Consider the following 15137-nt stretch of genomic DNA (forward strand, 5'->3'; position numbering starts at 1 on the left):
GCTGTAAAACAACTTGCCCCTTCCCCCGGGGATAATAGACTCAATTGTAAATGAGAGTATCTTATGGTGAGAACTGTGGTGTTGACAGTGACAAATACTAAAACCCATGCTGTTGAATGTAACACCCTAGCTCCTCAAAGAATAGAGCTGAATGACACCCAATGACATCACACTGCCAGCCAAACGAGGTGAATGCACTAGACAGTCTCCCCTCATATTTCTTGTGTCCTTATCAGGTATATTTCAATGCTTGCTGTCCAATTAGAAATCACTGAAAGAAAAATCTTGAACTTCACATTCATGTAATTTGGTTCAGCTTGCAGTCATTTTCTTTAATCCGCTTATGCTAGCAAAGTCAATAATAAAAGACTGAAAATTCATATTCCATTCTAGCTGTTCTGTTAAACTCTGCTCTGTTCTTACAGGTTATGTTCCCCTAACACAAAAGCAGAAGGCACACTTAAAGTGAAAGTTGAAAGTCATCTTTTATTGCACAATAAAAGATCACATACCATGTTTTGAGTTATGTGATTGGTCCACATGGGAATACAGGAGCTAGTTCAACAAAAAAATAAAAACTAACGCCGTAAAAGCTGCAGAGGCAGATTTCAGATCTACACAGAACACACTCTGCTTCTGTAGCATACAATCCGGAATAGTCTTGGGTTCAGGGAGAAAAAAAACTTACACCCGTGTGGCTAACCACTGGCCTTCACTGCATTAAAAGAAAACTACAATTCCAGTGCAGGTGGCTGTAGTCCAAAAAACCTTTAGCCCCATCTGAGCATCACACTGTCTGTTCATGCAATAAACTCCCAGAACTAAACACCTTACTAAACAGGGCTCTGTGAGGCACACTGTCTGAATTAAGCTGACAGTTTTGCTTGTTGACACAAAATGTGTGCTTGCAAGAAGACACACCAGCTAGTGTTTTAACTTTATGCTCTAGGCATGGCCAGTGATGTCAGGGTTTTATAATCATCCATTTTTTAACCACTTCTTCCAGTTCAGGGGCACGGGGGAGCAGGAGCCTATCCCAGCAAGCAACGGGCCTCCGGTAGGATGCACCCTGGATGGGGTGCCAATCCATCTCACGACAGACACAAACACAGACAAGCACACACTTGCACCCAGGGCCAGTTTTCCCAGAAGCCAATTAACCTACCGGTATTTTTTTAGGACTGTGGGAGGAAACCCACATGAACACAGGGCGAACATACAAACTCCACACAGACAGCAACCCCAGGTCTGGAATTGAACCCAGGGCCCCAGAGGTGAGAGACAGCAATGCTAACCACAGTGTCACAGTGCCACCCAATGGGACATTTAGAAGGACAAATTTGGTAAAATACCAAAATGTTTCCTGACAATTAACCTTGAAGAGCCCTGTTTTAGAACAGCAGATCACACATTATTAGTTACTAAAGTATACCATCAGCCGAAGATGAGAGTCATAAATCTGTGATGATTGATAAACGATAGGGCTTTGTGTCAGAAGGAAGCCTCTTTCCTTTCTGTTGGAGTAAATAAGTGATTTTAGTGTTGTAGGATTACATTACTAATTATACTATGTACTATTTAGTACTGTGCTCTAACTAGTACAGTACAGGTGCTGGGATACCAGTGCATAACTAATTACAAATGACAAAAACCTGACCTAAACAAAAATGAGAAATAAAAAAAATTCTGGATAAAAATAAGAACTTGCAGGTCAAGAATATAAATATGTTTTTTATTATAACTCCACTTTCAAATAGCTTGTTATTCACATTTATTTATTAATGGAAAACGACTCACATAGCAAATAAGTCTAGCTGGAGGTGCTTTAATACAGTACACAGACACAGACGCTATGATTGACAGTCACAGACAGTGAGACACTCAGACAGCCTGGATATTCTTTGCCCAGTAATTCATTATTCAGTACAATAAAGTTTCATTTTTAATCAGCTGCAAACTATCCCTGCTTCCACTGGAGGCAAAAATAAGAAAACGATTTTTAAGGAAAACTAACAGCGTCAGTGTCAAAAAGAGATTTGGATCCTGCAGGTTTTCCTTCTGAACCCCTTATAAGTTAGAATACAGGTATAAAAATGATACTGGTAAGAAAGAAGTGTACAATAAATACATCTGAAATACACACGACTCCAAAAACAATCTGACCTTTGGATAAATTAGCAAGACTGTAACAGAAAAAAATACAAACATGGTAAATAGCGACGAACGACAGAATGTAAACTGAATAAATACCAACAGTTTCTGTGTTCTGTTTCTGCCCTTAATTACTGCACCAACGAAGAGATTCAAGTCTTTCTCCCGGCAAACGCAGGGAACAGGTCCCGTCTGTGAGCGGGTGATGATGGTCAGCTGCTGCTGGGCTTGTTCCACTGTCTTCGTGTTGTGACGCCGACGTGATAGCTGAGGGAACTGTTTCTTTTTTTTCTGAGGGGAGTCCAAACGCTTCAGCCAGACTTGTGTCAGAGGGGCAGGAAACTAAAACTGCGCCACCCAGTTTAGTTGTATGCACACACCTTCTGTCGCCAAGCTCAACGGGGTTTTGAAAAGTATCATGACGGTGGTGAAGGCCCGCAAACGTGCCAAGTTACTCGGAATTAGTAACACCATGGATGGAGGTGCTCAGGCAGTCTAACAGTTTTGGGAAGCACAAAAAAGGGATCGCTTAAAATCACTTTTCACCAACAAAAGAACATTCATGTGAACTTGCAGCAGAGATCTGTGAAATTCCTCAGATTTTTGTGCTTATGAGATCACTTGAGAAAATATTAAGAGCATCAGATTGGAACACCTGTCTTTGCATTATTATTATTATTATGAACTGTGCGTTTTGCTTTTTAAATCCAGAAGCAAAAAGGTTACCAAGAAAGCAAAAAAAGTATGCATACAACTAAAGGGAAATTTCAAGGAACTCAGGCCAGTGAGATTCTTAGACCAGGTTTCAGTTTTGATGAAATGAAGTTCTACACTAAGTACTTTTATATACATTTTCAAATATGGAAATGCACAGAAACATCCATAGGCATAACTCTAAATAAGGCATTTTGTAGTTCCAATATAACTAAATAATAACAAAGGATGATAATGATAATGGTTTCTCATTATATTTGGTAACGTTTGGCAAAAGCAAAAACAAAAAGCAAAATAAATAAGAAAATAGGAAAAAGCCACCAGCTGTTTCAAGGCAACATCAATGCTAGTTGTGAAAAGTGAGACTGATGACAGTGCGAACCTGCTGTGGATGAGGAAGAGGCACAGTTTCCAGGTGAGCTTCCACACTAATAAAACCACAAAGAAAACCTCCAGATGCCAGTGAGCCTGCCACGCCCTGCTTCTCTGTGCAAAAACATGTAACATGTAACATAACAGGAAAATCAACTGTTCTGTCAAAGTGGCTTAGCTGCAAACGGACTCAGAAGCTTTAAAAACGCAACAAATGAATACCAAATCCAGTAACATTCATCGCCTTTCTAAACGCCTCTCAGTATAAAATAAAGAGAGATGCCAAACACTAGTATATCAACGAGGTGTGAAGTTACTGAGAGGTAAAACTATGAAGTGGAAAGGACAGTACTACAAGCATGGAGACAACTGGTCCTGATTGTGTGAAACAGTATAATGAATTAAACAAAATTACAAGGGCACCTTGTAAAAATAAAATATAGATTTTACATCATTTAAAAGTAATAGATTTATCAAATCTACCTTCACATGTAAAACAGGAGAAAGGACACCCTAAAACTTTACAATAAGCTAAACACTCTGCTGGTGCATTATTCCTTTCATGTTCAGTAGAAACTCCTCCACTGCACTGGACACAAGGGGAAACTTCCCACCTGTTCCTTCAATCTTCACTCAGCTCGTCCACTCCCTCACTCCTGCAGCAGCGCAGCACTGACGCTCATCATCTCCCTCACTCCTGCAGGAGCGCAGCACTGACGCTCATCATCTCCCTCACTCCTGCAGGAGTGCAGCACTGACGCTCATCATCTCCCTCACTCCTGCAGCAGTGCAGCACTGACGCTCATCATCTCCCTCACTCCTGCAGCAGCGCAGCACTGACGCTCATCATCTCCCTCACTCCTGCAGCAGCGCAGCACTGACGCTCATCATCTCCCTCACTCCTGCAGCAGCGCAGCACTGACGCTCATCATCTCCCTCACTCCTGCAGCAGCGCAGCACTGACGCTCATCATCTCCCTCACTCCTGCAGCAGCGCAGCACTGACGCTCATCATCTCCCTCACTCCTGCAGGAGTGCAGCACTGACGCTCATCATCTCCCTCACTCCTGCAGCAGCGCAGCACTGACGCTCATCATCTCCCTCACTCCTGCAGCAGCGCAGCACTGACGCTCATCATCTCCCTCACTCCTGCAGCAGCGCAGCACTGACACTCATCATCTCCCTCACTCCTGCAGCAGCGCAGCACTGACGCTCATCATCTCCCTCACTCCTGCAGCAGCGCAGCACTGACGCTCATCATCTCCCTCACTCCTGCAGCAGCGCAGCACTGACGCTCATCATCTCCCTCACTCCTGCAGCAGTGCAGCACTGACGCTCATCATCTCCCTCACTCCTGCAGCAGTGCAGCACTGACGCTCATCATCTCCCTCACTCCTGCAGCAGTGCAGCACCGCTGCTGTGACAACTGTAATTCTGTCTTTGAGGGTCACAGAGCTATTAATTACAGAACAATTCAATCAATTGAACCACCAGCAGTCTTTCCTTAGGTCCCAAGCTGGCAACAATTAAACACTTGCAAGCATCTGGCCCTCAAAGGGTAGGGGTACCCTATGGCACTAATCCAGTGGCCTCCAGACACAGAGACAGCTGTCTGAACACTGCCTGCAGGGCAATGTAAGCGCACATGGTCCGTTGCAACTTAGCAACTGTAAGAACATTTTTTAAAAGTGTCATTGCAAAAAGACCAGAAAAGCAAAAAAAAAAAGAAAAGCAACCAAGGATTGTTCTTTGCTGTTGGTTTCAGCAAACAGCTTCATTTGTTAAAATGCTTCTAAAATATCATTTTTCTACGTGGTACTTTTTAAGGAACCTGGGAATTTTGTAATTCTCCACCCACCCCAAAAAAAAATCTGAAAAAAAAAAACTTCCCGTAGCAGCAAAATCCTAAACCAACCTTGCAAGAACAAAGATGCCCAGAAAGACAACTTATTAGCAGCAAATATGCTATTCATCTGTCTCGGGGTCCTGTTATCGACTGTTTTCTTATTTTCACAGAGGCCTTTCTCTTTAACCAGACTTGAAGGGTACGCCTCCCTTCCAGAGCTCTTCTGGAACCCGGACACACAGAAGCATGGCAAGAATGCTAGAACCCTGTTGACACCATCGTTACCCCCCGAGACACTGTGGGGTCTGCAGCCGCACAGCTGCTCCCGAACCGCGGCAGGACGCCCTCCTGCACCGCGCTGCACCCCTGCTCAGTACGGTCCCAGCTGGGGCGCGCCTCTCGACGACCCACCCCAGCACCCTCCTGCCTCCGACACAGAGCCTTTAGTGTTTTATTCTCTTTCCGTCTTCCTTCCAAGGCATTCAGGGGATGGGGCTATAGTAAGAATCACAAGTTTGGTACTGTGCAGGAGATCTATAAACATTAATAAGTGGATAATAAAAGACTTTACATGAAAATCTCTGACCTACACAACCACAAACCGGTAACTTGGTAGCACAGTACAAAGAGGTAGGCCAGGGGAAGGTCTATTGTAAATCCTCCCTGTCCACCACCTCCTCCTCCTCCAGCTCCTCAACTTCCTTCTCCGCCTTCGCGGCAGGGCTCCCGGGCGACTCGGCTGAGGTCTGCTCTGTGCTGTCCTCCGCCTCGCCCCCGGCCTCAGTCTGGCGCTCGCTGGCCTGCTCAGGGGGTGCGCCCTCAGTCTGCAGGCTGCTGTCCACGCCCGTCTCCGCCCCTCCTTCCTCCCGCAGTTTCCTCTTCCTCCTCTTGGGGCTGCCGGAGCCATCAGCGGGGCCGGCCTGCGGCATGCTGGGTAGGGCCATGCTGATCCCGTGGGGGAGGAACATGTGGGGGTAAAGCAGTCCGTGGGACATCCCTGGGATCAGGAAGGGGTTAAACGCCAAGTGTCCACTTGTCGTCGTCGACGTGGTGACCACGGGCTCCGCACGGCTGCTGCTGACACAGGCCGAGCTCGTTGTTACATCTGATGGGAGCTTGTCTTCCTTTCTGGCGTCCAGGCTGTCCTGCGCGTCTCCCGCCTCTCTGTCCACTCCTGCACAGGAGGCCGTGGCCTCGTTGCGAGAGCCCTCGTTGGCAGCTGGGCTGGAGGCGGCAGGAGAGCCACTTCCTGCGCTGCTGACCGTGGCCACAGGAGGCGCCGGGGCAGAGGTGGAGGACGGGCTGGTGCTGGGTGGCTGGCTCAGGAGCCCGCTGACGCTGAACATGTGAGGCTGGACCGCTGCCATGCCGTGCAGCATCATGGGAAGCATGTTAAGGCCATTCTTGGCGTCCTCCCCAGCAGGCACGGCGGCAAACCCGTGAGGGAACCCCATGAGCCCGGCCAGGGGGATCCCCGGCACGTTGCGCAGGTTCTGCAGGCTCACCAGGTCCATGCTGCCGATCAGCCCGTTCATGAAGAGTGGCCCCATGCTGGAGGGCGAGTCGGCCATCATCCCCGCCGCCTTGGCCATCTCACTGCGGGGCCTCCGGCCTCTCCGGCGCGGGCCTGGGTCGCGGGAGACCGGCTCCGTCAGGATGCGGTTGAACTTGCCTTCCGGGAGGAACCCCTTCGAAAAAACACGGGGATGTTAACGCTGACAGACCGCAGCCCCTCCCGGAGCAGAGAGGAGCACGCAGAGCCCTGTCCCCGTCCCTAACCCTGAGCCTGGAAGGGGAATGTGGTCACACTCATAATGCAGAGACTAAGGCAGCCCTGCGCTACACAACAGCTACGGGGACTGCTGGTTTCAGGAAAGTAAACACAACAGATTTTAAAATGTAGCCTTGCAAAGGTTAAATATGTAGTTTCAGGCAATTTCAGACTGCCTGTGTGCATGGATTGATTACCACTGGTTTGGCACTCACAGAATGCTTGACGATGTCTGCCCAGTCGGGAGCCACAGCGTACTCGGAGTTGGCATCCAGCCATCGGGACAGCTCCTTTATTGCTGGTGCCATAGCGCCCCCCAGCTGCAACACACCACAATGACAATAAGATCAGACAGAGCAATAATAATAATAATAATAAATGCTTACACTTATATAGCGCTTTTCTGGACACTCCACTCAAAGCGCTTTACAGGTAATGGGGAATCCCACCACCGCCACCAATGTGCAGCATCCACCTAGATGATGCGACGGCAGCCATAGTGCGCCAGAACGCTCACCACACATCAGATATCAGTGGGGAGGAGAGCAGAGTGATGAAGCCAATTCATAGATTCATAGAGACTGTAATTACAGACGCAGAAAAAAATGTATTTGGGCAGAAAAAGGCCTTAAATGTTCAATCACGGACAAAAAAAAAATTCACATCAAGAAATGATGAGGTGGGCGGAGCGGTGGCTCTGTGGATCTGGATCTGCGCCTGTGGTTGGAAGGTTGCCGGTTCAAATCCCACGGCCAGCAGAGGAATCCTACTCCCTTGGGCCCCTGAGCAGCGTGCAGACCCCTCTGTATTGCTCTGCTCTGGCTCTAACACGCGACAGCGCTGTGTCTGCGTGCAGCAGCACGTCTCGGCTCCCGCGGTGTTGAAACAGGCCCCCCTGACACCGCGACAGCAGCAGGCGCAGAACAGAGCGAGGCGGTTATTACCCTGCGGCCGGTGCCCTTGTGTACCACTGGCACCCTCTCCTCGCCGGTCAGCGAGTTCACGTCCAGCTTGCTGGGGTCCTTGCAGCGGTGGCGCCTCTGTTTGGGCCGCTCGGCGAAGCCATGCAGGATCCCCACGCTCTGGGCCTGGGGGGGGGGGGCGGGGAGAGACGGGATGAGGGCGTGGCTACAGGCTGGGTGTGGCCACGCCCCCCACCCCCTGTCCAGGGCACAGCGGGGAAACAGAGCCGAGCCAGAGGAGGGCAAGTGTACCGGGTCCCGCACAGCAGGGTTCGGGGACACTCACAGGGGAGAAGCCGGGCATCTCCATGGTGTAGTTCGGGTTCTGGCGGAGCCACTCCAGCAGGCTCTTGTTTGCCGCCTCTCGGTCCAGGAGCAGGCTGTCGGGCTGCGAGGGCGCCGGCGACGGGTGGTCAGTCGGAGCACAGCTGGACACCGCTGACGGCTTTGTGCCTTCTTGGCTGCTCTGTGAACAAGAGGCGACAGCGAGGTGAAAAGATCTGCTTCTGCACAGACAGCATCCCTGTGATGGCCTGCTCTTCAGAGGGAATGTGGGCGTCATGCCCACTGAAAGGGCCCCCCGCCCATGCTGCATTACCTGCTCCGGGGTCTGCAGGCTCCTGCTCTTGGCAAACCTCATGTCCAGCCCCTCCACGTTCTTCCTGCGGCCCCTCCTCCTGCGCATCACTGCGTCGTCGCGCCGCAGGCTCCCGTTGATGATCTGGCCTGTGACGGGGTGGATGAGGCCGGCCTGCAGGATGCCGGCCATGTCCAGGCCCAGCGAGCCCTGCAGGGCACCCAGGGACTGGAGCTTCGGCGCCGCGTTGTGGCCCGGGTGGCCCATGTGCACCGCAGCGGCCGCCCCCGCCAGCCCCAGCTCGCCGGCCTTGGACAGGTCCATGGCCGCCTCCTGCCAGCCGTTCAGGACCAGAGACCCCCTGTGCGCCACCGGGATCTTCTCGGGACGGCCCGGCTTGGCGCCTCCTTCGCCATCGTACTCAAATGCCCGACGACTCCTCTTCAGCTCGGGCAGGAAGTGCACCCCCCCCAGGCTCTCCTGCAACGAGACGAGGCACTGATCGCAGCTCACCCCCGAATCATCATGTCTATGCAGCCCGACAGAGGCTTCAGCTGTCAGGACAACCACCTAACCTTCTGGAACTGGAACCTGTAAGAGCTGATAAATACCTTGGAGAGGTGGGAGACGGGAGCCCCAAGGCCGAAGTTCAGGCTCTGGGCTGACTGCACCCGTGCAGGGATGTAGTTACTCCTCGGGGCGCTGTTGGGCAGAGGGGGCGCCGACAGCGAGCTGGGAGAGTCGAACTGCTGGCTGGAGGAGGGCCACCTCCCCTTCAGAATGGCGTGGCAGATGCTGTCAATGCGGTTTATGATCACGCGGTCCTGAAAGAAGACATGCTTTCATGTTGTACGCCCAGGAGCAGTCTCGTGCCAGTCTTCCACCCGCTGGCTGGGAGATCAGCTTTATAGCTGCTCTTGCCAAAGACCTGCACTGGAAGCACAGCCAAATTCGAATTCTTCCCTGGGCTGAATCTTGCAGACAGAACAGAACAATGACAGCTGGGCTTGTCCTTTCATAATTACTGCCCTTTTACCTAAACTCCCACCTTTTACTTCAGGTCATCTAACAGACAGCACCACAGAATCAGGACAGCTGCAGTTGTAAGTTAAAGATGTTTTCATCAGAAACTCCTGAACGACGGCCCCATCTCTGCAGCACGCTCCCAGGTGCATGAGGACATACTTGTGCCCGTTTGCTCTCGGATGCCCCTGGGTACATCGGCACAGCCTGGGTCCCAGAGCCCCACGCTGTACCTACCTTGGGCCACTCGGAGAAGGAGTACAGCGCCTTCTCCTGCAGCAGCTGGGCGATGGTGGGCTCGCGGGCCTCCTGCAGGCTCTCCGGCACCTCGCACGTGGCCAGTGGGGTGGAGAACGGGGGCTCCTCCGTATAGCCCTCTCCCAGGAGAGCTGAGGGGGGCACAGAGGGGCAGAGCAGTTATACAGGGCAGATGCTCAGCTCTGGGCCTGGACAGCCACTCTGTCTCTGCTTGCGAGAGGCTCGCCAACACTCAGAGTACCAGGCTATGCTAGCCTGCAGTTCCTACTCACATCACTAACCACTCAACATGACCCGACCCGACCCGACGGTACCGGGTGTTCACCAGTTCACGCGCACTTCCCCCTTCCCACGCTGCTCTGCGATGTGGTTCCTCGCACGCTATTCATGTGGAAAAACGCGACTGTGGCGGAAACGAGGGCTACTGGGGCTCCGGCTGTATTTCTGTGGCGGGAAGAGCAGTACCTGGGATCTGGGGCTTTTCCTCCTTGACCTCCTCCTTGACCTCTTGCTCCAGGGCGCCCAGCTGCTCCAGCCTGGGGGGCAGCAGGGTGCTCTCCGGCTTGCTCTCCGAGGGGAGGGGATCGGCAGGGAACTCCTCCTTGAACTGCGAGACGGCCTCCGTGCCCGGAGAGGCCGGGGGGGGCACCTGCGGGAGGGGCAGGGGTGGTGGAGAGGTGCTGCGGGGGGGCGGGTAGCTGTGCCCGCAGAGGGCGCTCTCGTCCTCAGCCTCACAGGACGGGTCCGGGACCACGGAGCCCGACTCCGGGCCCACCAAGCTCTGGCCGTCGTGCGACAGCTCCTCCTTGTAGAACTCGAAGGTCACGCTCTCCGTGCCGTCTCCCGGGCTGGGCACGCTGTGGGTGACGTCCGAGTCGCTCAGCTTCTCCTCGGGTTCCTCTGCACTGCCCGGGGCATCCTCGGGGCAGTGGTGGTTCAGGCTAATGTCGGGCAGAGAGAGGGCGGGAGGCACGTACTCGGGGGCACAGTGCGGCCCTGGACTGGCGGACAGGGCCGTCTGCTCCGGGGCGGGATCTGAAACGGCGATCTCCTTGAACAGCATGAAGCTGGACTGCAGGGGCTCCACGCTGGCGCTCTGCGAGTCGGAGCTGGGCATGCTGAGGCAGTCAGTCAGGGCGCTTCCCACGCGCGGCTCCTCGTGCGGCGCAGAGTCCATGAACTCCGGCCCCAGGATGGCGTCCGACTCGTTGAACATGTCAGCAGCCCCGGTGTGGTCGGCGCTGTCCCAGGGCGCCTGCAGCTCCTCCAGCTCCCCGGAGGGCGTCATCAGGCCCGTGTCCTCGCAGGGGTACTGCTCCCCCACCAGCACGTCGCTGCGCAGCTTGTCCGCCATGTCGCAGGGCTCGGTGCCGTTCAGCCCCCCCTGCACGCCGTACGAGTTGAGCATGCTCTGCCCGCCGGAGGCCGAGTTGAAGGGGAAGCCGTTGAAAGCCTCCTTGGCCGGCTTGCCGTGCAGCGAGTCCCCGCCCAGGCCCTCGTGCTGCAGGGAGCTGAGCTCCAGGGCCTCGTCCACGGGGGGGCACTCCAGGTACCCCGCCCTGCTGCCCGGGCCCACGCCCAGGGCGCCGCTCGCCTCTGCTCCCGCCGCGTCGGAGGCGGGGTGAGGGTGCGGGCCGGGCGCGGCGGCGAAGTCCACCGGCGGCGAGGGGCAGTGGCCCAGGCCCGCCTCGAACAGGCAGCAGTGGTGGGCGGCGGCCCTGGCGCCCGCCTGGCCCTGGGTCTCCTTCTGCACGTAGTTGCGGTGGGCCTCCAGGAAGGAGAGCTGGGGGTCGTTGAGGATGTAGTAGTCGGTGCGGTTGAGGCCGTGCTTGGCGGCGCCGATGAGCAGGTCGCGGTCGTGCTTGCCGCACTCCCACCACACCGGCAGGTACAGGCTGGGCCGGCACAGCTGCAGGCGCTCGGCCAGCAGGGGGTGCCAGAGCACCTGCTCCCGGACCTTGCGCAGCAGCTCGATCCGGTAGAGCGTTCGCGCAGCGCGCTCCTCCGTGATCGGCTCCACGAACAGGGTCGGGTCCAGCGGCCCTGGAAAGACACGGGAACAACCCTGGAAATTACCGACGTCTCACAGTCCGGCACAGTGACAGCCGCGGTCCAGCATGCGTTCAGTTCCCTGGTGCCAAACAAATGATACAACCCTCAAGTCAGAAACGCCCGATGATCCTGCCTTAATTCACCTCAGTCCACACAATGTATTTAAAGCGCTGCTAATCACATATTCTTGTGCCATCTTTATCAACGCCATCCTGGAAGAGCGAGCTCCCGATTCTGTTCTTGGAGCAGAGCCGAGCGTGACGGTTCTGTGTACGAGCAGGGGCCAGGCTTGCAGGGAGACGCCGGCCGGCCGGTTCCGCTCTCCGGACGTCCCGCCTACCTTCCTCCTTCCTGGGCGGCAGGCGGCAGGCCGCGCGGCACATGGCCACGAAGCTGCAGAAGTAGAGCTCCAGGCTCTCGTCCGTCTTCCTCTCCAGCCGCGCGAAGGAGCGGAACTGCGTCCAGTCGAAACTCTTCTTCTCCGGGCTGTACACCACGCCGAACGACGACACCGTGCGGTAAAAGTCGGCCTGCTCGCGCCGGGTCCACCTGCACGGACGGAGAGGAGAGACACCACAGCGGCGGTCAACCCCTCTACAGTAAAAACCGAAAGCCCAGGAAACCTGTTCTTTTTGAGTTCCTGCCTTCCTGACCGTAAAGCTAAGTGGTCAGAGCTCAAAATACTTTGTTGCCGAATAACATTTGACTTCAAACTACATGAAAACAAAGAAACACAAACAGATGCTCCAGGAAGGGGTGTGGCGAACGACGTCAGGCCTGCACCTCTTCTGCATCTCCAGGAACAGCGGGTCGGGTTCGATTGCCCTCCGGCGCAGCTCCTCCCCCACTGGCCACACGCCGCCGGCGCCCTCGCCTGGCAGCAGGAAGTCGGGGCGCAGGGGCTCCCTGCGGGTGAAGCGCTGGTACGCCGTGATCAGCCGCCTGAGCCGGGCTGTGAAGGCCGACCCCACTGGCCAGACGGCTCTTTCCTGCTCCGCGCTGTCCTGGGCTGTGGACAGGAGAGGAGGAGGAGGAGGAAGAACAGAGGCTCTTCACAAGCTGGGCAGGGGAGCGAGTGCGAATTAATCAGCGTCTGCGTAGCGCCCGAGTGTCCGTATTAATAACACTGCAGCCAGGCGAGACCAGGACACTCACCGGGAGCAGCAGTCTCAGCTTTCTCCGAGACATCGTTACCGACGGCCACCTCTTCCTTCAGGGGAAAAAGAGAGACGATGACACTCAATGACAAGGCGCTGCAGGAGGAAGAGAAAGGCCCAGAGGAGGGGCGTGCCACTTACCTCGGCCTGCTCCAGCGCGCAGCCTGCCTCCGCCTGTCTCTGGTCCTCCTCCTTGCCGACCTCAGCCCTGGAGATGACACGCAGAGACCGGAATCACGAGGGCGCACTGGCCGGGACACGCTCATGTCGGGAAACAGAGCTCTGCATGTTGCGGCCTGTCACACACTAACCAGCCCACGTTTGCTCTGGTTTATGAGCTTTCGGGACCAAGAATGTCAGGACTGCTCAGCCCGGCAGCTGCCCCTGAAGTATGTTTCTAGAACACAATGTCTTCAGCCACATCAGCCACTCTCAAGGTACACAGTACATGGTGGCAGTGTCCAGGGATCACTTCCTGGGGGGTCCCCGATGTTGCGAGATGCATTGAGGCATTTCATTGCCAGTTGTTAATGGAGATATTTTAATGGTTAATGGTTATTTTTTATGGCTAATTGCTCCAGCAATGCAGATGGCTGAATCTGTTCTCATTTTGTGGTGAGTCTGATTACATGTGTTATGTATCAAATCTGGGTTGTTTGGTTTTTCATTAGTTCCAATGTTAGTCTGTCATCCCAAGGAGCCCCTTGCCTGTCGGTGATGTCAGCTGTCCCCTCTCCACCCCCCTGCTCCACTGACAGGGCCATCTCGTCGGGCATCCCCACTCGCTCCAGGAAGCACAGCCTGGGGTCCACTCGCATGGCGTTATACCGCTCGTAGCCTGCAGGGGGCAGACACGACACCACACAGAAGACAGGCAGAGTCAGCCACATACACAAATTCCTACATAGCACAGGACTGACTCGGACTTCTTCAAGGCTTAAAAAACACTGGTTATAAAAAGAGAGCACAGCATACCGTGCTTGTGAACCCCGATGAGCAGAGACTTATCGGCCTCTGCGTCCCACCAGTCTGCAGGGATTTCCAGGTAGTCAATATCTGGTAGCACCACTTCCAGTTTACTGAAGAAAACACAACACAGCTGCAATGAGCCTTTCACCTGCACATCCACCACAGACAACGCGCATTGATGCAGAACTAACCTCAACACATGCTAACGCTTCCCAGAATTTTTATCATATGCTAGCAGCATATGCTTGCAGCATATGCTTGCCGTGTCTCATTGAAACATTGCTTTTTGAAGCACTTTGAGATCCTCTCTATTGAGAAAAGCACAAAAAACATGAACAGAAAACCCAGTGAACTTACCTGGACGGTACGCCCTCTAAAGCCAGGTCTGCGGCCTCCCCTAGCACCTCTGCCTTCAAGTAATACAGCATCCGCACCCTGAGCAGGACCCTGGAAAGCACAGAGGACACCAAGAAAGGTCACCGTCTGGTATGCAGTGTAGGATGCCCAGCACTGGCCAACTACATCAAATACACCTTTATTTGACTCTCACATTTCCGAATCTTTGCCGATCCTGTCCATTTGGACAGTTAAGTTAAGTTTCATACACAAAAAAATAATGTTTGATCAATTATTTGTTCAGTTCTTAAAAATGGCTGTTTAAAAACAACTAAGAAAGCACAGAAGTTAAACAGCAGAGAGTGTCTGCGTGGACTAAGAGCAGTGCAGGAAGCCTGGAGGGTCTAAGAGCAGTGTAGCACCCCTGGGTGGGCTGAGAGCAGTGTAGGGTGGGCTCGGCGGGCTGAGAGCAGTGTAGGGTGGGCTGGAGGGTCTGAGAGCAGTGCAGGATGCCTGGGTGGGCTGAGAGCAGTGTAGGACGCCTGGAGGGTCTAAGAGCAGTGTAGGACGCCTGGAGGGTCTAAGAGCAGTGTAGGACGCCTGGAAAGTCCAAGAGCAGTGTAGGACGCCTGGAAGGTCCAAGAGCAGTGTAGGACGCCTGGGTGGGCTGAGAGCAGTGTAGGACGCCTGGGTGGGCTGAGAGCAGTGTAGGACGCCTGGGTGGGCTGAGAGCAGTGCAAAACTCACTTGTTGCAGTGCTGTTTCAGGTGCTTCTTGTAGCTGTCATCATGCAGGACCACCTCTGGGTTACAGCTTGCCAGCCAGTCTGCATTCTTCATCTCTGGCTGGCATATCTGGTTCTTCATCTTCTTCCCTTTCCTCCCACGTGGCACTGGAGCGGACAGGCCTGAGAGACCGACAAGGGACACATCACACACCCTTCAGCTGTG

The 15137-nt window shown here is 54.1% G+C and overlaps 1 protein-coding gene across 3 annotated transcripts in view; it reads right to left on the reverse strand.

Moving 5' to 3' along the window:
• Positions 1–466: 466 nt before the first annotated feature.
• chd6 (chromodomain helicase DNA binding protein 6) overlaps positions 467–15137 on the reverse strand; it is a 35927-nt gene continuing 21256 nt past the window's right edge. For all 3 annotated transcript variants that reach the window (XM_088607933.1, XM_088607932.1, XM_088607934.1), the window contains 16 exons: positions 14935–15094; positions 14209–14298; positions 13858–13961; positions 13591–13720; positions 13024–13090; positions 12881–12935; positions 12509–12734; positions 12066–12274; positions 10139–11716; positions 9653–9804; positions 9004–9216; positions 8414–8872; positions 8102–8281; positions 7798–7941; positions 7069–7173; positions 467–6770 (listed from right to left, as the gene is read on the reverse strand). In XM_088607933.1, the coding sequence (XP_088464059.1) occupies positions 5730–6770; positions 7069–7173; positions 7798–7941; positions 8102–8281; positions 8414–8872; positions 9004–9216; positions 9653–9804; positions 10139–11716; positions 12066–12274; positions 12509–12734; positions 12881–12935; positions 13024–13090; positions 13591–13720; positions 13858–13961; positions 14209–14298; positions 14935–15094 (4913 nt within the window). In that variant the 3' untranslated portion in view covers positions 467–5729. The remainder of the gene's footprint in view (positions 6771–7068; positions 7174–7797; positions 7942–8101; positions 8282–8413; positions 8873–9003; positions 9217–9652; positions 9805–10138; positions 11717–12065; positions 12275–12508; positions 12735–12880; positions 12936–13023; positions 13091–13590; positions 13721–13857; positions 13962–14208; positions 14299–14934; positions 15095–15137) is intronic.

Source organism: Lepisosteus platostomus, chromosome 15 (genome assembly GCF_059453375.1).
Source record: "Lepisosteus platostomus isolate fLepPlt1 chromosome 15, fLepPlt1.hap1, whole genome shotgun sequence".
Classification (NCBI taxonomy): domain Eukaryota; kingdom Metazoa; phylum Chordata; class Actinopteri; order Semionotiformes; family Lepisosteidae; genus Lepisosteus; species Lepisosteus platostomus.